This window comes from Rutidosis leptorrhynchoides, unplaced genomic scaffold (genome assembly GCF_046630445.1).
Source record: "Rutidosis leptorrhynchoides isolate AG116_Rl617_1_P2 unplaced genomic scaffold, CSIRO_AGI_Rlap_v1 contig26, whole genome shotgun sequence".
NCBI lineage: Eukaryota > Viridiplantae > Streptophyta > Magnoliopsida > Asterales > Asteraceae > Rutidosis > Rutidosis leptorrhynchoides.
The window spans coordinates 89,918-110,951 of NW_027266507.1; the positions used below are offsets into that span (position 1 = coordinate 89,918).

The following is a 21,034-nucleotide window of genomic DNA, read 5'->3' on the forward strand; positions in this document are numbered from 1 at the left end:
ATTCAACTGATTTCAATATATTTTAGATTGTTGAATGAATATATAATTTCCCAATCCGCAATTGTTTAAGAACAGCTAAGAAAATCGACTCTCTTTCATAAATCTCAATGGTATCTACTACGAATAACGATAAAGTAAGTATTAAATAGATGAAATTTTTATTTTTTAAATTTATTAAAAAATTAATATATCTAATCATCATTATTATCTATCATTATTATCTAGATACATCAAATTTATAATAAACTTAAAAAGTAAAAATGTCGACTATTTGTATACAGAAGTATATTAAAAAGAGAACTCGGTTCCGGTTTGAAAAATTTCAATTTGGATCTTAAAAAACTCATACTACCTCCGTTCCAAAATAGATGCAAATTTTTTGGATCTAAAAAAAACTCATACTACCTCCGTCTCAAAATAAATGCAAATAATGAGACGGAGATAGTATTTAAGCAATAATTGAACCAGACTAAATATGCCATTCAATTTGCAATTCAATACGATTTTACCCATGAAATTTTCAGGATAATATATCGAGCTCAGATTCGATTCAATAGTATTCTATGCCAACACTAGATGAACGTTATGGGCTTGTATTGGGTATCATTTGAAATGATCTGTTTTCAGGCAAGACATTGATAATAATACACGACAATGTACATTACAAAATAATTGAGGATATAAATCTTTTAACTCTTCTGTGATCTAACCTAGAAGAAGAGACGATAATATTTCCCCCATAGTTTTTTCAGATGTTTCGCCTTCTGTATCTACCTCCATGCCACCTTCGAGGACAGCCGCGTCCAAAACTAATTTTCTCTTTGCAATCTCATAAACATTTTCATCAACGGTACCCTTTGTCACTAGCCTGTAATAAATAGATAAATAATACCAGCATAGCTTGTAAAAACCATCTACATCAAAATTCTAGAAATATTAACTTCAGATAATGAGATGAGAGGAGAGGTACCTGTATATCGTAACAGGCTTTGTTTGACCAATCCGATGACAACGATCTTCGGCTTGTCGGTCAATCTGGGGATTGAAATCCATATCATGGATGACAACAGTATCGGCCCCAGTCAAGTTTAAACCTTGGCCTCCTGCTCTTGTCGAAAGCAAGCACGCCGAAATAGATTTGTCGTTGTTGAACGTGTCTACTATAGTTTGTCTCTCTGTCACCTGTGTACTGCGCATAAAAGAAGAAGAATGTTTACTGGACAAGATTTCGATAGAGTTCAATATATATATAATATGAAGAAATGCTTTTTGTTAGAACCTTCCATCAAGCCGTCTATATGAAACCCCAATCACTTCCAATGTCCACTCTAAGATATCCAGCATCGATGTCCACTGGCTAAAAATCAAAACACGATGCCCATTTTTCTTCAGATACGGAAGAAGTTCACCCAATGCCTGCAAGCATACACAAGAGAGATTAGTGTATTTAGTACACACCAAAAGAATGCTTATGTATGTAGAATGTGTAGACAACAATGTACACATACCCGACATTTTGCTGATAACATAACATGTTCATCCGACAGACTTCCCTTAGTATCCTTGACGTCGTAATAAAGTAAAAGCTGTAATGTAAACTTACGTCAATGTGTGTAACAAGACAAATGGTAAGTTTTGTGGAAGAAAAATGTGAAGGACTGGTAAAAAAATAGAGTTCTGATGCATACGATTTTGGACAAATATAATGAAATTCAAGCGCTAATATTCTGTTGGCTAATTTTAGCATATTCCCTGTCAATCAGGGTCTTCTTCAGTTAACAAATATAACAGCATTCCTACAACCGCTTACACAACTCAAAGCATTGCAAAACGATATTCTACAGTTTAACCTGAAAGAATCAAAAGCATGAAGTATATATGGAGACATCCAATTTCAAACACTAGATCCAAACTCGTCTACTCTGAACCTTTATCACTTAAATTTTTGCTGGTCTGAACTACATATAGAGAGAAGTAGATAAAATGATTACCCTATGAATAGCATAGTCATTGTAACCCTTCAGCTCCTCTATTACCCTGTCCAACGTACATTCAAACCCAAATGCACCTAGTGGATGTAATTTTCTAGCAAAACGAACAACATCTTCATCACGGTATATTCGGCGCACCAATAATGGATGGTTGGCAATCTGAATAAAGAAAATGAAATAGATGAAAGCTTAGCAACAATCAAGGGAAGTAAGGAACACGAAAATAAGAAAAATATAGTCTTTAATTCAAATCATGTCACCTTACGAAACTGAACAAAATAGTTGGATATTTGACGTTGAGGAAGAACTCCAATTATATTAGTAGAGTCAACCACTTTTAGCTTTTGCATACGAGCTCGTGAAGCTGCCCGATAATCTTCAATGGCTTCCGTGTATGCGTCTTCCTGCTGCTTTTCCATAGCTACATACTTAACCTGCACAATATTTCTCTTATCATATGACATAGGGAATAAACTGAACAGGAGCTGGTGAAAATTTAAAATTTAAATCCAACCTCCTATCTAATATGGTACATATTTTGAACCAGATGATCGAGCACAAAAATTGTTTACCTGTTGTATCTTTGGAACAAGTTGCTGCATTACATCAGATTTTAAGCGCCTCAAGATAAAAGGCCCCAAAATGGTCTTCATGCGAACAATTAAATCTCTGTCTTCAGCGTTCATCAGTTTTTTGAGGTCCACATCTCCAGTGACAAAAAGATCAGGCAACATAAACTCAAGTAGTGACCATAGTTCCTGTACAAGAGGCAAAATATTCAAGTAACCACTAAATAGACCATTAATTAAGAAATCGATAGTCAATAATCGTAAAATTTTGTTTTACAAAAAGACAACTTTCAGAGTCAGAAAATAGAAACTTATTGCGAAGCAACAAAATGCCTTCCCCCTAAATGGTTTACCCATTACTGAGAACGCTGTGCATGCTTGGCCTCAAGGCAGTATTCAAAGTTACATAACCTACAGTCAAGTGATATGACCTAAGAAATCTATTAGTTCTGATATTGAAAAGACTTAGATTCCACTGACACGAGTCACACGACAGACATGTTTCATGTCTAAAACTAAAAACAACTTTGTTATTAGAATCTTACATGCAGATCGTTTTGTAAGGGCGTCCCAGTAAGCATGAGGCGCTGGTTCGCAGTTTGGGCAACAGACATCAAATTTTTCCATCTGTAGCTGTTTCTATCTTTTAGAGCATGAGCCTCGTCCATTATCACACAGCTCCACCGCCAACGCCTCAGAATTTTACGGTCATCTTTTTGCTGGGCACTACAAATACAATTGAAATTAGAAACAAAAGTTAAAAATTGCATGTGCATTCACAGAGAGACGCAATAAAACAAACCTGTGTCGTTCAAACAACGAGTAGCACACGAGAATCACATCAAATGGACACGGCAATCCAGCTCTGGTCAAAGAGCTCAGTTCTTTTGAATATGCTGATCTGTTTGCTCCATGATATTGGAGCACAGAAAATGAAGGACACCATTTTTTAAGTTCTCTTTCCCAGTTTTCTAAAACAGAAGCTGGGCATACAATTAAATGTGGCCCAGGGTCCTTGTTCAAGTGTTTCAACAAGGTTATATATGTAATTGCCTGGTGCAAGGAAAATTAAGAACGTTACATTGTATTCCCAGATCAATAATGCAAATGATTAGGCAAGCTTGAGATACCTGAATAGTCTTCCCAAGTCCCATCTCATCTGCTAATATGGCTGCACAGGATGGGTGATTCAATAATCATTGTTCGAATTACAGAGCATACTGAAAGCATCTAGAAGTCTACTTGGTGCATATGCATACAAGAAACTATTGTCTTAACACGCTCGTGACATCAAAACACAGCAGGATTCACAACATTCAAACTTTGACCATGATATCATAATATGGAGTGCAAACTCAAATGCTTATAAACCATGGCAGACACCCTACATAAAAAAATCCAGCTACAATGGTTGTAAGGATTTTAACCCTTGTAGGGAGTTCATAAAACCAAAAGATATCAAATGTGAAAGACATTATACTAGTGAAAAAGACAGAGGATTTCCATTGATCACTGAAAGACATTTCAGGTTTAAATTCATAAAGCAAGTTTTTCATAATTAACCCTGTGTATATCAGTATCGATACTTTCAAACCTTTCCCGAAATTATAACGCTACTGATGATTATTTATAGATAAAACTCTATGGAAAATACACAGCAACAAAAAGAAACGGTGGACAATGTACCTCCGCCCACACGTTTTCGATACAGAAGAAGAAGAAAGTTGACACCCACTAGCTGGTATGGCTTGAGAATAGGTTGAAAATCTGAATCCTCTGCCTGGCATGCTTCATTGATATCATCCTATAAGAAAACCCGAATATCACTTCACTATGAATCATTAATAGAGACAGTTATATACTCAGCATCAATGCAAAACATGCCATAAGGCAGAGTTACTCAAGTCTATGTGACATACAGTGGTAAAGCTGCTACAAAATACAGAAATGAAATTGGATAAAAATTCTAATGGGCCTCATTCTTCCGGAAATAGAAGCAAGACAGAACCAATACCCAGAAACAAAATTATCGCCCTTCAACATAACATGCAGTGAAGATACACAATGCCTTCATTACTTGCCGCAAAAAGTAAAAAAATTCAGTGATTGTGAATGTTACCAGTCTATCAAATTCCGCAACATTTTGATTCAGTAAAGCATCATCATTTTTTATGTGCATAATCGATAATCTACAAGAGGAAACAAACTCCAAGCAAAGCTGAGCTACAATCATCACCTGAGTTACAATCCTGATGGAAGAAGACTCTACTTCAGCATACCGATCACAAGCAGTCAGTGAGGAACCATACAGCTCTCTCCTCAGCTCCTCTGATATTTTGGAGCACTTTTGCAACGCCTTCCCTACCACATCGTCGTCGTCTTCTTCCTCCACCTCCTCCTCTTCCTCTTCACTCGTCTCTAACTCAAACACCTCAGTAAAAGCCGGGTTACCCTCCGTTCCCTCTACCACTCCCTCATTCTCCTCCTCGTCATCGTCCACTATAAACCTCCGCGTCGTGCGACTAGGCCTCATCTCTTCCACCTCATCCTCAATTTCATCCTCTAAATTGTGATTACTTCCATTTCCTTGCAAAGAATTAGTGAATATCCCTGGTGTGATTTCGACGCAGTCATCTTCTTCGTAATTACTAGTGTTGGGTTTCTTTGACTTGAAAGAGAATGACTCAATTGCTGGTGGTGGTGGCGGGATAGGGTTCTGCTTGAAGACTCGTGAAGGCTTGAAGTCCTGATGTTCCTCCCACTCCTCGTCGGAGATTTCATCGAACACTCGCTTCATTATTTACTTGATTGAAGCAAAACCCTTTAAAGAGAGAAACGAACAATGAAGACTAGTTTGATTTTAAGGGACTGAATAAGGGAAGGACGACCGATGGAGAAGAAGGCGCCATTTGGAACTCCACTGGAGCGTCGATCGAGAGAGAAAAAGGCGCTACCATGAAAATATGTGTCTACTACTCCCAATATTTTCAAAACTATAACTTAAGTCCCTGATATTTTAGAACACTCTTAATAACAGCTCCTCCAATTACAACAAAGGCTATTTGATTTTTGAGTTTGCAATTCGGGACACTTCGCCTTTTGCTAAGAACAAGTATGTGGCTCGTCTGTTTGACGAAAAGTCTGTATCTTAAAAATTAATATTTAAATATATATTATGTATAAAATTATATAATATTATTTGTATTAAAAATTATTAAATTTATATAAAGTATTTTATAAAAAATAATTATTTTAACTTTATATCAATTATAATTATAATTATTTTTATTTGATTTCAAAATCTACAATCCTACTAAATTTGAAATTTATTTAATTTTCAAAAATAATAAACATAGCAAAAGATAAAAATTATATATTAAGATTTGATTTCATAATAAAATTTATAATTGCATCTAATCAATTTTGTTGTTGTTATTGTTTCAAAAATAATATATGTCTGTTTTAATTAAGAATGGAAAAGAATATAACGGGTCTTTATGAGGCATAATAGTTTAAAGAAAAAATAAAAATAAAATTTATATTATAATTTAATTAGGAATGTTTCTTTTAATAATATACCCATTTGAATAGGAAGAAAAAATGTGCCCGTTTTAATTAGAATAGGAAAAAAGAATATATGAATTTTATTAGGAATAACTTTTTAAATAATAGATTAGAAATTGATTAGGAATAAGATTATTATATTAGGAAAAAGTAATCGATAGAATTTTATTAGGAATCATTACATTATTACTGTGTTTTGATTTCCTAATTAGAATAGGAAAAAATAATATCATTGACTTAAAATTGTAACTTAAAACCTAATTAAACTCAAAATTTTAAAATACATGTGTCAAATTACTATTCGTTAATAAAACGCCATGTGTTGGATGTTGATTTGACAATAAAATTTACAATTGAATTTGTAATTAGAACAGATTTAAAATTAAAAGTCTTGCTATTGTCTAATATATACAAGTTAGTGGGCCCGTCCATTGGACGGGTAATGCGTACCATTAAAAATTAATAACTTAAATATATATCATATAAAAAATTATATAATAATTATTTGTATTAAACATTATTAAATCTATGTAAAATATTATATCAAAAAAGAATTATTTTAATTTTACATCAGTTATAATTATTTTGATATGATTTCAAAATATACAATCATATTAAATTTAAAATTTATTTTGTTTTCAAAATTAATAAACATAGCAAAAGGTAGAAGTTATATCTCAAGATTTGATTTCATAATAAAATTTGTAATTGCATCTAATCAATTTTGTTGTTCCTATTGTTTGAAAAATAATATATGCCCATTTTAATTAAGAATAGAAAAAAAAAATATAACTGATTTTTATAAGGCATAATAGTTTAATGAAAAAATTAGAAAAAAATAATATATATTATAATTTAATGAGGAATATTTTTTTTAATAATATGTCCGTTTGAATAGAAAAAAATAAGATTTACCCATTTTAATTAGAATAGGAAAAAAGAATATATGAATTTTATTAGGAATAACTTTTTAAATAATAGATAGAAAATTGATTAGGAATAAAATTATTATATTAGAAAAATATAATTGGTAAAATTTTATTAGGAATCATTACGTTATTATTGTGTTTTGATTTTCTAATTAGAATATGAAAAAAAATTAATATCATTGACTTAAATATGTAACTTGAAACTTAATTAAAGTCAAAATTCTAAAATACATATGTCAAATTACTGTTTGTTAATAAAATATCATGTATCGGATGTTGATTTGACAATTGAATTTTTAATTAGAACAGATTTAAAATTGAAAAAATCTCGCTATTATATATAAGATAAAATAAGATTTTTTGACATCAATAAATGCCTAGATTTTTCGCTATAACAAAAATGTCTCTAATAGTTAGTCATTTACTCTTTCTATTAGTCATTTAATTTACTATTCCAAAAATGGATGTCGGAGGCTAAGCTATGATAGAGCAAACGCCTAACACTAAGAATTTATAAATAAGATTGTATTAAGAATATCGAAGAAAGAATTATAGAATTATTAAAAAAAAAAAACAAAACAAAACAAAACACCTCACAATATGTTTATGCTCGCTAGCTCAATTACAGAATTTCAAACATTCAGCCCAAATATGTTTGGGCTTGCTATCTCAATTTTGAGCTTCATGCATTGACCATATGTTACGGGAAATTGGAATTGGACCCGGGCCGGGCTTTTCCCACCCGATTTCATTTGATTGATTGTTTTGACTTCAATTTTGCTTTAGACTCGACCTATATAGAGCTCGTATAGGCGACATAAATACTGTTTGATTTGATTGCCATGCATTATTTAGGTTTAATGCTCTTTATTTTTTATTCTCTCCCTCTTTAATTAATTATCATTTTTCTTGTACAAATAATATGTTTTATGAGGATTGTAATTTATATATGAAGATCGCATGGTTTGACACAGGCAGCATTTCTTTCTTTTTTTATTATGACACAATTACAAAAGGTTTAAGTATTGATGATTATATTAATCCAAGAGGAACGGTCTCAATAATTTATTTTTAATACCTTGCTTTTTTTTTTTTAAAGTTTTTCCTTCCCGTTTGCCTAAAGGCTTTTGCTCCTTTATTATTAGGCCATCTTCAATCCATTTCTCTATATTTTATTTTATCATCCAATCATTATAAAATCACTATAAATTGTCAATTTTTTAAATTTTTTCATCTCCAACCCATATTTTTCAAATTATAAAGAAATGAGTATTGTATAAATATACAAAGTTAGATTACCGTAAATGTATTTATCAAAAGTATACATGATTTATCACGATTTATATCCATATCTTAATTTAATTATATGTAAATAAATTAATTAAAACATAATTTAGCTTTCTAGTAAAAATAATATTTTTGACAAATTAATTTAAATAACAATTTTATTGATGTAATAATAAATTACAAATATGCAATTAATAGTGCTACTACAATTTAATCAATGGAGTTATTATATCGCTCCCATAAATGTTCAATTGAGACGTTAAAACGTTACAAAGTTTGTAATGAGTTACTATATCTCTCCCATTTGGATCCGGAGGAAATTAAATTAGAGTCGTCGAATATTAAATTTATCTTGTTGATTTTAGTTTTTAAACACTTAGTTGTTTTAATTGTTTTATTTAATAATATTGTATTTTTAATTTTAATGTTGTTTTAGTTTAATTATGTTATTTTCTTTTTAGTGTTGTAGTAGTTTTAATTTTAATGTAATTTTAGTAATTATTGAGTCTATTTTAATTTTTTTATCAATAGATATTTAATAATTATGTAGAATATATGAAATGAGGACTAAACTAAAAATATAATAATTAAAATGACTAAAAAATTTTAAATAGAAGAATGAATAGTGATCCCTAAAAAATAGAGGAACACTATTCATCTCCCCTAAAATTATAATCTAATGAATAAAATTATGTCCCCACAAATAAAATGCTAAACGTAAATATAAAAAATCCCCCAAAAAATTAAAATCGCTTTACATGTGTATATTAAAAGGGCCCAAAAAAATTATATACATAAAAAAAGGTACAAAAATATATGTTAAGAAAAAATAAATTATATTTATAATTAAATTAGCATTTTGTTATAAATACTTTTTGTAAAAAATTGTCTAATAAACAGTTAGTCAAGTGATTTGCAATACTTCCCATCAAAATACAATTCATATGATCGATTAACACCTCATCACCTCCACACGTCACTTTACATTTTAAAATTTTCTCTCCTCTTTTGATTAAATATATATTTAAAATATTCTTAAATATTTATATAATTCGTTATTTGCAACGAAGTCTCTTAAAAAATAATCTTTGTTCAAATATTCAACCTATAATTTTATTATTATTCAATTTTAATGAATTTTATTAAATCAAATTCCAAATGTTTGAGGTGCGACATTAAAATCTTATAGACAATAGCAAGATTTTTCAATTTGTTTCAATTACAAATTCAATGGCAAATTTTATTGTCAAATCAAAACACAATAAAAATATAATGATTCCTAATAAAATTCTACCAATTACTTATTTCTAATCATATGAGATTTCTTTTATATTTAAGATGATGAACAAATATGTATATGTTGTTTGGTGCTTGTATATCTAATTATATAATTAGTTAGCAATAATATTCAGTCTTTGAGAGTCGAATCTTATGGACAATAGGAAGAACTTTTCAATTTATTCCAATTGCAAATTTTAATGTCCATGACAGTGATACGACAACTCACACGTTCAATACGAGTATTGAGTTATGGCAGTTCAATACAAACATCCACACATCGAGAACATACATGGGCTTTGATACCGTATGTACGACAATAATAAAAAATATGCTTAATTTTTTTATCAATTTGGTTAAATGTATTTAAATCGTAGAAGGTATGATAAAAAATCATCATTTATCATATTACTATTTGCGCAATTCACTTTCATCATTATTTTTCTGTCCCATATGATATTTGTTTCTATGTCAGTCCAAATATGAGTGCTCATTTTTTCGTTTCGCTAGGACCTCACAATTTGTTGAGACGCCCCTGGTTTATTCCCGACACGCCTACCGTATTTATCATCTTCTATAAAATAAGTTAGTACATGGGGAAGTGGAACATGGGAAGTTCTGAAAACTTGCACTCGATATTCAAAAATCTAGTAAATCGAGCTAATATATCGACAGGTCTGTTGCCTCCCCTCAAGACGTGTGAAACTTCTATCACATTACCACCCCTTAGCTCCTCAAGCTTCTTCTTCAAAGAGTGTACGATGGAGGTAGTTTGTTGTTAAACAGATAAATTTTGAGGTTTCAATTTTTGCTTTCTTTTTCTCTTACTTCCATCTATAGTTGAATTGATTTTCTTCTCTGCACCCCAATTATCCGTTTGTTGGTAAATCGTTTTCTCTGCACCAAGTTCTTGTTGGATTCCTTCCTCAATAAGTCAAAATTCTTGTCCTATGATTAGTAGTTCCGCTTGTTCGTTGTTAGAAATTTTGCATAGATAAACAATTGTCAACCCTCAAACTTCGTCTCCGTGATCGTGGAGCGTTGCCGTCGCCGCCCCCAAACCATCGTAAGGGGCGGTCGGGCTTTTGTACCGTTTTATCAAAATTGTGAGTATAACACTCTTAAAGCAAAATAATTAGTCCTCAATCGTTATAATATGTCTCATAACTTTATACAAGATATGTTTGCTTTTGTAATGATATATTAATTAATGTAAAACGTATCGACTTTCTGATACTGAGTATATATTCTAATTAAAGGCATTCAATTCAACTATATATATAGGATAGGGAGCAAAGTACTTTTCATCTGTATAAACAACCGCTGAATGTGGGTGACCAATAATCCGATCCATTATTCTCTCGATAAGTTTGAGGAGTAGATGAAATTGGAACTAAACAAAGCCCTCTGCTTCTTAGATCAAGTCTTATGTGATCTCCCTTATTATCTTTTCTCTCCAAACTTCCCCATGGATCCTGATCATCAATTTTAATTTCTTAAATCATTATTTTCGAGAAAACTAATTTGATTCATAATTAATAGTTACTTATTTATAATATAAAAATTATTTACAAGATTGAATGAGCTTTCTTCGTACCTTGTGAGAGTTGGTCTTCAAATAAGGGTTACTCAACAACTGTTCGTAAATCAAAATGAAAGGAATTAGTAGTAATAAATAAGAATTTTTCTAACATGAAATTAAATTAACGATAATTTGAAAATGATTAATCACAACCTACAATTAGATTCTCAGGAATCATAACATTTGTAGCTTACATGCCGACTACTTAATATTTTATCGATTTTTCTTAAAATGTACACTTATTTTTTGGTGGAATAGAGCTTTTTCAACCACCACATTTGTCTTCTTCCATTTCCATTTGAAAAAAAAAAAAAAAAAAAAAAGTGAAGTCATATATTTGATAAGTCAATTTCCATCACTACTGTAGTCATTATCATTTAATTTCTTTCGTTTTCTGTATCATTCTATCATTGAACATAGTATATTTTATTTTCTTAAAATACTTGAGTACAAAAAAAAGTCAAATAATTTATTAATGTAATCATTTGATGCCATATATTTTTGTTCTAAATCCTTCTCTCTGCGAAGTGTAAATTCATATAATTACCTGAACTTGTTCTTGTAGAAACTTTATGTACCGAATTGCTTCATAAAGAACAGAGGCTGTATCTGTCTGCAAAATTTTAATGGAAAATAAAATAAAAATACGATGCTATAGAACGAGTCAGAATCATAAATTGAAATAAATAGAAGTTTAAGTTTAGTTCTATGTGTTTTATACCTTCCCAAATGGCGACACAATTTGCTGGAGAGTTGTGATCCTATCTGTAAGCTTGACTTTTGGTGCCTGCATATATTTCATTGAATATATTAAATGTGATATACACAACAACATGTGATCAAATGTACAACTTTTAATTTAATTATCTAATGAAATGCCTATTAATTAATTAGCATTTCAATCTTAATATTTTTTTCTTAATTACCTTCACAGATGATGCAGTTGAGCTCTCCTGCTTAGCTTTCTTTGTGGAGGTTGTCTCTGATGCTTCTTCAGATCGTTTCTTCTTTCCTTCATTCGAACCTCCTTGTCCTCTCCCATTGATTCTCGTCTGCAAAACATTGAAATAATAATTGATCAATAACCTTTATTAATACTTACTTCGCATTATAATGAAAGATGTTTTGCTTTTTTACATTCATTCATAAAAAACATATAATTTTCACTAGATACATGTCTATTTCAATGAATTTACAACCATAAATTATTATCCATCGATATTTAAATAATCAACTCTCTTACATAAAATTTAATGTTAATTCTGCTTACCGATGAAGCTTGCTTCTTGCAATCCGATAAACTCAAAGGCTTGAGGCAAGGCTTTGAGACATTGATATCAAGTAACGGCTTAGCAAATCGACTAGTAAAATTCAAAACATCGTTAAATTTCCTTGTGCATGGAGAATATGGCATGCCATGCAAAAGCTTGGTGTTGTCTCCAACCATAGGACTATTAAGTCCAACTTGATACTCATTCAAATTATCAAATGACCTTTGAATCAAAGTCCTAGATCTTTCAATTTCCTGATGATCAGATTCCATTTTCAGATCATGAAACAATCCAGCTGAGTTTTGACCCATTAGCGGATCAAAAATTTGTTTCTGTTGCATTTGACAAAGAGTAGAAGCACCAGGCTGCGACAAGTACTGATCATGGCGATCTACGGAGCAATCCAAGGATATATTGAATGGTTTAGGATCGAATAATTGATTGGCTTCTTGATCGGGTGGCGCGATCGACCAATTATTTACTAACTTACTTAATCTATCGCTTCCGTTAGGGATTAATAAGTTTTGTTGTTGATGATGGTGATGATCTGTGTTGAATCCGTTGAGATTATGTTTCTCAAAGTTGTTGAATGATGATGTAAATTCCCAATTGCTATTGTCCATTTTCTTCAAGTAGTCACAAGCAGGCTGATCAAAGATGCCACTCTTAGATGACAAAGCATCAAGTAAATTATGTCCACTATCACGACTGTTATTGAGCTCTACACTATTTCCGACAGTACTCCTGCGAAGGCGTTAATTAATTAGAAAATAAAAATTAATCAAAACACAATTGTTATCTGTATTCCTAAATAATTTGTTCCATCCTATGGTAGAAACGTGAACTTAGGTAAAAATTTCTCATAAATTGATCGGAAACTATTTAAGCCAAGGGATTTAGTTAAATTTTAATTCGTGAATTAATATTTTTTAAAGTCATCTCGGGTACCTCACGGCCGACAATCGTGACTCGTTCTAATTATACAGCGCATAAAGTATTAAGAAATTGACCACATAATTTTTTCTATCAAAAAAGATGAATAAATCTTTAACACAGGCAATCATTTTTATTTTTATTTTGCAGTACTAAAAGTCACCTTATTACCTAAAATATATTGTACATATTTACTTAGATATAAGCAACATACTTAAAAGCAATTAATTACAGTTACTTACAATAAAACTTGTCGCCAGAGGTGACTATCGGAGGCATGCTCCCCGATCAACTCATTGGATGCAGCAGCCGTCTCATGAATAAGCTGACGGCCTGATGACTCCTCCATTGTTAGTCCCGAATGATTAGAGGCATTAGTAAACGACGCCGTGGAGATCGAGACATCCTCCTCACAAGACGAGTTATTCGAATTAGGGTTTTGTTGTTGGTGGTGGTGCCAAGAGGAGAAATTATTCGAACTTGCATGATGAAGATCCCACCAGTTTATCGGTGTAGAAGTAGCCACAGAGCTCTGCTCAGTACATTCCTCAGCCATTTTCATTGTAAATCGAAAACCCTAATGTAGAAATTAAACAATTTCTTTCTTTCTCTTATTACTAATGATTAATTTTCTTTCCTTCTTGGTTAAGGTGGGGGTGATGGGGAATTTATGGAGGAAATTGTAGGATGAGTAGGATGTGACGTTTATATTTGTTTATGAGACAATAAATTATGCAAACCTGAGTGGAAAAACTTTTCCACTAGGCACTAAGCTTAGATGGGAAATTTATTATTGTCTATTGGTCCATGTAAGGAAAGTGTTTCGCTTAGAGTTAAGCAATTGACGTTGCTGGGTTATTAGTCGTCATTTTTTAGGTGCATAATCACAGATATATATATATATATATATATCCCAAGCATTATTAGTCGTCATTATTAATTATTCAGTTCTGGCTAGGAGTAGTGCTGTTGTTGTTGGAGAAGTACTGTTTGTAGAATTCTCCCTCTCTCTACAATAATACATATATATCAATGTTGTATTAGAATTATCATGTGGGGTGTATATATAAAAGATAAATCATTATAAATGTATGACACCACTCAATCGTAAGTAACCCGTAAGTATCTATGTATATAGACCTAATTAATTTCAAGATCCAACTAGCACCGGTAATCGTTCTCTATTACAAATAATATTAATTGCATCCCATATAATAAAATAAAATAAAATAGAATAGAATAAAAACGAGGCGGCGACATTATTTTGCATGCTAATTTGCTCAAGAAGGTGGCTATTTACTTTTATTTCAAGTGATCAAATCAGTTTTGGCGTTAAAATGATGACGAGGCGGCATCATTTCGTCTTAAGATACCTTAATAACGATGCATGTTTTTTCATGCTTATTATGTTTGGGATGGTTACTAGGACTTTATGGATCCAGTATAGAATGCCATGATTTTGAGCTTGCCGAGCTTAAGGGATATTCTCTTTCTTGTCATTCACACCGTGCCGCACCCTGGTTAAAGCTTCCAATGGGAAATTTTGTTCCTTGGGTTTGGAGCTTCGGATCTCATCATATGGAATTTGTAACTAGGGTTTGGAGATTCAAATCTCATCGTATGGAATTCGTAACTGAGCGCAACAAATGCAACAGACTCATCCTGGCAGTTTAGTTATTTTAATTCTTGTATGAGCGTCTAGCTTTTATTTTGATTATCATTGTACAACTATGGATGTCTGTATCTATATTTGTATACGCTTGTGACTCGATTCTAGCTTTGTAATCATTAATAGATGACCGAGGGTGGACGATGCTCTTCTCGTCAACTACGATTCTTTATAGTATAGAGGGCTAAAAAACTTTCATTCGAAAATCTATGACAGCTCACACATTTAATCTTGAACACATTAATAAAACTAATAAGCCTTTATGAAATAATAATATTAATAATAACAATAAGGATGGATGTTTGTTCTACGATAGTGGTAAATCTAGTTAGTTGGCATATTTCTGGCTCATAACACGCAGCAGAAATGCGTTTATGACGCCATTTTTTCGCTAGTGATTGTTTCATTGATTCGGTTTGAGATTGTTTTTTTATGTTATGGTAGTGGCTTCATTCCGTTTTAAAATCCAAGGTATTTACAAAAATATTCATGATAGTTAAAGTTCCTTAAAACATGATCATTAGGACAATTCTTACATATTATCCCTTTTACTAAATTGGTTAACCTTTGACACATGTTAAACAAGTCGGTTCTATTTTAACTTTAGGTCTGCTTTCGATACCACTTGCCAACTTACGGTGCGAGAAGAGAACATAAATTCCTAATGAGAGGATCGATCATAATTAATTTGACATGTGGAAGTGGTACAACGTGGAATTAGTGGTAGAATTGTTCTTAGTGGTACTGTTTTATTTTTAATTTTCGGAAGGGGAAATTAGTGGTGCTTTTAGTTGGAGTTGACCATGCTATTATCTTCAACGCACGCGTGCGTGTTTAAGTCTGTCTCCTTGTTCTAGAACACATATGCAGCCATAGCCAAACATATATATTTTGATTGATATTGAGAATTTTATGCGTATCTCAATTTCAATTTAAGCATTGGTTTGATTCACCTAGAATATTCTTTTGAGGGAGTCTTTCACCTAGATCGATCAGTATCCATATCAAATTCCTTAACTTTAATTTATTTCCTGATATTTTTCTCATTAATGTAAAATATTACTAATTTACTGCATGCACAGTTGCGCAAGGGTAATCAATTGAGTGATGAGGTAATTGGTACCTAGGTTTGACAATCTAAGTTTTCTTTTTTTTTTTTTTTTATAAATTCCTAACCCAAACTGATAATTCAAAATCCATTTTCTAACCAAAATCGAATTAGCGATGGAAAAAATATCTAATCGTTATACCACGTCTCTGATCGGTCACAATCAAATTGTTTTTTTTTATGCAACTGGATGCACACAACAATTAATATATGTCGACCATGCATGTTGTAACATATATTGAAATAATAAGTGGGAGATTGAAAACATATATAGTTCTTCTCAAAAAAGAAAAAATAACATATATACTTTCATTTATTTTCATTCATTTGTTTATACTACTTTCATTTTAAAATAATTGATATTTTGATGGTATGTCTAATTGATGAGATACACAAAAATACTTTTGTAAAAAAAAAAAATTAGTCTAAATTTTTTAAAATTAAACAAAACAACATATATAATTTAAAAATATTTTGTTTTAAAACAATATCATCATTATATCTATTAATTATATATATTATTAAAAACTAAAAACATAATGGAAGAAGTATATATTTAAGAAGGAAAAAAAGGGGCGAAAGAGCGATGAATCATCAGTTTCCCGTCGCCAAAGAATATGCAACTAGTACCCTATATGTTAAAAAATGCACGCCTACAAATCACCATCTCCTTTCCTTTCTACCTTAAAACGCATAATACATTAAGAATTCCTTGAAAATGAATTCCAGCCTCTTAATATATTAATCGACTATTCTTCTTCTTTTCTGAAAGCTATTGGTTCTTGTCATTTATGTAGATATAAATAGATAAAATATTTTAATTATGGAGAAAAGAGTTGGTAGTGACCCATGGTCTAGTTGGTGGGTGTTAATTAAAGGTGGCCACCGTCTCCATCACTCCCTAATTCATAGTTCCACTTCGGAATTTTTATTTTCCTTTCACCTTTAATTAATTTGCTCTTTCCTCCCCTACTTTGGGTACCAATTTGCCATACCAGACAAGCTCAAGAAAGAAGAACCGGTTCGGCTTCTTCAATAGACACGGCACACAATGATCAACTGCTTTAATTGCATCATATTTTGTAGCTAATGAGTGATTTGTACTTTGGAAATCCTAATTAGTATTTCTCATTTAAAAAGTTTTTCTTTTTTAATGTTAAATATGAATTGGTTTCTTTCTTTTTGGAAATCTTAATTAAATGGCAAAAATTTGTCAATTGCATTAAGAAGTTACTCTACAACCAATATCCTCATAATTTTTTTTTAAGTTACATCCACATAAAATTTGACATGCTGTGATCGTTAATGTTTTTAAAATTTTATAATTAAAGATATATTTGATTTATAGTCTTTTATATTGTTTATCAAGAATTCACCGATATATCGTAAGATATAGAATAATATAAAAAATATATTATTTTCTCCATTTCACAATAGTTGATATTTTGGATTTTAATAGCATGTGTAATTAATAGATATAATGAGAGTATTTTTTTAAAACAAAATATTTCTTAAACTATGCATGTTGTTTTGCTCAATTTGGAGAAGCTTGAGCTCTTTTTTTCTTTATAAAAAATATCCTTAATGTAACTAATTAATTAGACATGCCACTAAAACTCAAAACATCAATTATTATAAAATGAAGGTAGTATAATAAATTATTATTAACCATATCATAAAATAAAATTATACGCAAAATACAACCTTAACTATAATTTTTTTTTTTAGAAAAATAACAAGTATTGGTTGTAGAGCGTTAGCAAGTCTTTCTCATCCTAAATACTATTAGTCTTTTTCTTAATAAATATATATACTCCCTCCGTATACAAATAGATGACGTTTTTAGAAAAAAATTTGTCTTTAAATAATTTGACGTTTTTAAAACATCAATATAAACTTTACATATTTATCTTCTCTTTATTTCCACTAAAATACAAATATAAAATAATATTAATTAAATAAGAAAGAGAAAGAACAAAAGAGTAAAGTGAAAACAAAATTTGTCTCAAAAATAAAATTCTTGATATTGGTGAAAGTGTGAAAACGTCACTTATTATATAGAGGGAGTATATAATAGATATATCAATAAATTAGGTTGGGCATCCCAGCCGCCAATAAAATCCACTCTAGCAATGTTTTGAGCGAAGTGAAGCATCCACTATTTTGACAAGGAGGCTCCCTGATGGTATACATTTTGATATGTTATGTGTATGCAAGGAATATTACTTCACTAAGATCCTAGCAGACCAGGAGCTCCTTGATTCACCATCAAATTCGAAATGTTCTGGGTGCGGTTTGCTTTAATATCGGGACGTGTGTTAAAAAAACTATCTCATATTATCTGTTTTATTATTATGATTGTTCCATCTTTCTTCAACACTCATGTAAGCCGCTAATAACACCCAATTATACTTTCGATTCCCTATCGATTTTGTAATAAGTTGTTCGTTCTCGAGTAAATCGATTTCGTTTGTAGGTTGTTTTTCTCTATTTATTAGAGTTTATGTTGGTATTGCTTTTGTGTTTCAAAGTCAGGAAATAGGGGTATTTTTAGATGTTTTGAAGTGCTTATGGAAGTAGCGATATATTACAAGTAGAAATAATTGAAGTATATGCAGATGTTCTGCCTTTATCATGATTTTCAAACATCATCCATTGTGATTTAGCAAAAGTGTTCTACATAAAGTTGTAGCTTGATGTCTTAGCTTTCCATCACATCAAGAATCAGATCATTTGGATATTGAGAGCTCAAGTTATGATAAAATACAAAAACTGGACGAACCCAAGCATAACCCGCGCATATGCGTGGTATTATGCGTGGGACTATGGGACAAAACAAAATCCAATCATAACCCACACATGTGTGGGATTATGCGTGGAAAGGCAGAAACTTTCACGCATGATGCGTGGGATCCCACGCATATGCGTGAGACGACGGGCAAAGTGAAAAATCACGCAGAACTCACGCATATGCGTGGGATTCTGCGTAAACGCGACGATAAATACTCTATTATGTTTAGGATGTCTCTTTTAGCACCAAAAATGCGTGGGATTATGCGTGAACGCGACGACAAATACTTCTATTATGTTTAAGATGTCTTTTTCAGCACCAAAGACCTTGTAACTATAAAAGCAGAACCCTATTCTCTTAGAACACATCCAATTCATCAGGAAACAAGTCTACAACTCTCGAAGCAAGGAGATCGTGACAAATGAAGCGACAACGAAAAGTCAACTTAGATTTTTATCTTTGTTGTTTTATTTTATGTCTTCAAACTTTGATTCTTATATGATGAATTCCTCCATGAATTAATTTTTTAATCTAGAGTTGATGAAGCGTTTGCAATTCAATATGTTTTGAGATTGACGTCTTTTCCTATCAATCGATTCATGAATTTACTTTTGTTAAATTGTTCTTAATGCTTTAATTTGCTTGATCACCAAATTGATTGATTGGTTATCTTAATCAAAATTTAGAAATAGTGAGATTAAGATTAGAACTTGTTTAACAAATAATTGATTGAACTTATGTTTGATTTGTCTACAAATGTAGGAAAGCTAGTTGACCAATTAACCTACCCTTGATACGAATTGAGAAATTAATGCAATTAGGGTTAGTTCGTACACATTCGGGAGATATGGTTGTTTAATCCTAATTAGGAGCATAAGGCAAGAGTCGGAAGACACTTATGAACAATTGTGGGTATGGGTAGTAAAGTTAGGAATCGAGAGATAGGAATTGACAGTTAATCATGTATTGAGAATTGTAAACGTGGATTCGCAAGACCCTAGATATTTAATCATAAATTGTCTCAATTTTAATTTTGCATGCTATTTTATGTTTTTAGTTTAATAAAACAATCAACTGCTAGAATTTGTCTGGACAATAAACCGAATTTCGATACTAATACTTGGTTTGAATTCTTCAAAATTCCCTAAGATCGATAACCGGACTTCACAATCCCATTACTAATTCAGGCGATACATGCACTTGCGTGTAAGTGGTTTTAGCCAGACAAGTTTTTGGGCCGTTGTCGGGGAATCGTGCACAAGGATCTGAACCAATATTAGAAGTAGAAATTTTTTATTGGATTAGACTTTTTATTTTTCTGCCTTTTAATTTTTGTCAATTTTTTTTTTAGAACAGTGCTGCCTAACGGTGTTCTCTAAAGTTTTGCTGCTAGGTTTGTCACTATATGCGACAAACTCGTACTGCAGGAGATTTAGTTGAACCGTATCCCGAGCCAGAAAAAACTTTGCATCGACTCTTGAGAGAGAATCGCGCGAGGCAAGTTCCTATGGTTGGCCAAGAACAACCGATTGAGGCATACTCTATGCCTAAACTTGACGGCTTTGCCTCATGGATTGTTAGCTCTTCTATGGATTCTAACAATTTCGAAATCAAACCGATCATGATCACGATGCTGCAGAATGCAGGTTTGTTTAGTGGACACTCCTCGGAAGACCCGAGTGTTCACCTCTCTAACATTTTAGATAATTGTGGTTCCTTAAAGTGGAATGGGGTAACTGATGAAGCTATCCGGCATAAATTATTCCCGTTCTCCTTAAGGGAACAAGGTAAGTTGTAGCTAAACTCCTTGCCAGCTAATTCAATTACTACATGGAATGATCTAGCCAACAAATTTTTGCATAAATTCTTTCCTCCAGCTAAGACTAACCGGTTGAGAAACGAGATTCTATCGTTCTCACAGTATGCAGGTGAATCTCTCCAGGAGGTTTGGGAGAGCTTTAAGGAATTGCTGAGGAAGTGCCTACATCATGGGGTACCAAATGAGATAGTCATTTCAATCTTCTACAATGGGTTGAATTCGACTACTAAGCCTCTGGTGGAT

At 31.7% G+C, this 21,034-nt stretch overlaps 2 protein-coding genes and 1 non-coding gene across 3 annotated transcripts; all 3 read right to left on the reverse strand.

Annotated features, from left to right (window-relative positions):
- Nucleotides 1-705: 705 nt before the first annotated feature.
- LOC139882360 (protein CHROMATIN REMODELING 19-like) lies at nucleotides 706-5,357 on the reverse strand. The gene is given in 14 exon segments (XM_071866692.1): nucleotides 706-868; nucleotides 971-1,189; nucleotides 1,280-1,416; nucleotides 1,509-1,586; nucleotides 1,992-2,150; nucleotides 2,252-2,425; nucleotides 2,564-2,749; nucleotides 3,106-3,286; nucleotides 3,363-3,613; nucleotides 3,691-3,731; nucleotides 4,247-4,364; nucleotides 4,797-4,938; nucleotides 4,940-4,976; nucleotides 5,012-5,357. Coding segments are annotated over 14 exon segments (2,232 nt in total).
- Nucleotides 5,358-10,922: 5,565 nt separating this feature from the next.
- On the reverse strand, nucleotides 10,923-13,960 carry LOC139882351 (uncharacterized). Its single transcript, XM_071866686.1, has 7 exons — nucleotides 13,647-13,960; nucleotides 12,471-13,215; nucleotides 12,127-12,252; nucleotides 11,922-11,987; nucleotides 11,748-11,813; nucleotides 11,216-11,254; nucleotides 10,923-11,093 (listed from the first exon to the last, which is right to left on the reverse strand). Exons 1-7 carry the CDS (start codon nucleotides 13,958-13,960, stop codon nucleotides 10,923-10,925), a joined length of 1,527 nt encoding a protein of 508 aa, XP_071722787.1.
- A 6,897-nt stretch (nucleotides 13,961-20,857) lies between these two features.
- On the reverse strand, nucleotides 20,858-20,967 carry LOC139882361 (small nucleolar RNA R71). Its single transcript, XR_011771796.1, has one exon. It is a non-coding gene; the product is annotated as a small nucleolar RNA R71 (small nucleolar RNA).
- Nucleotides 20,968-21,034: the final 67 nt, after the last annotated feature.

What these genes read in the sequence shown, in the direction of transcription:
- LOC139882351 (XM_071866686.1), bottom strand. Translation starts at nt 13,960, where the DNA reads ATGGCTGAGGAATGTACTGAGCAGAGCTCTGTGGCTACTTCTACACCG. An exon ending in TTGTGTCGCCATTTGGGAAG is followed by an intron (nt 11,814 to 11,921) that starts GTATAAAACACA and finishes AAAATTTTGCAG; the next exon opens with ACAGATACAGCCTCTGTTCT. An exon ending in TTCTACAAGAACAAGTTCAG is followed by an intron (nt 11,255 to 11,747) that starts GTAATTATATGA and finishes ATTTACGAACAG; the next exon opens with TTGTTGAGTAACCCTTATTT.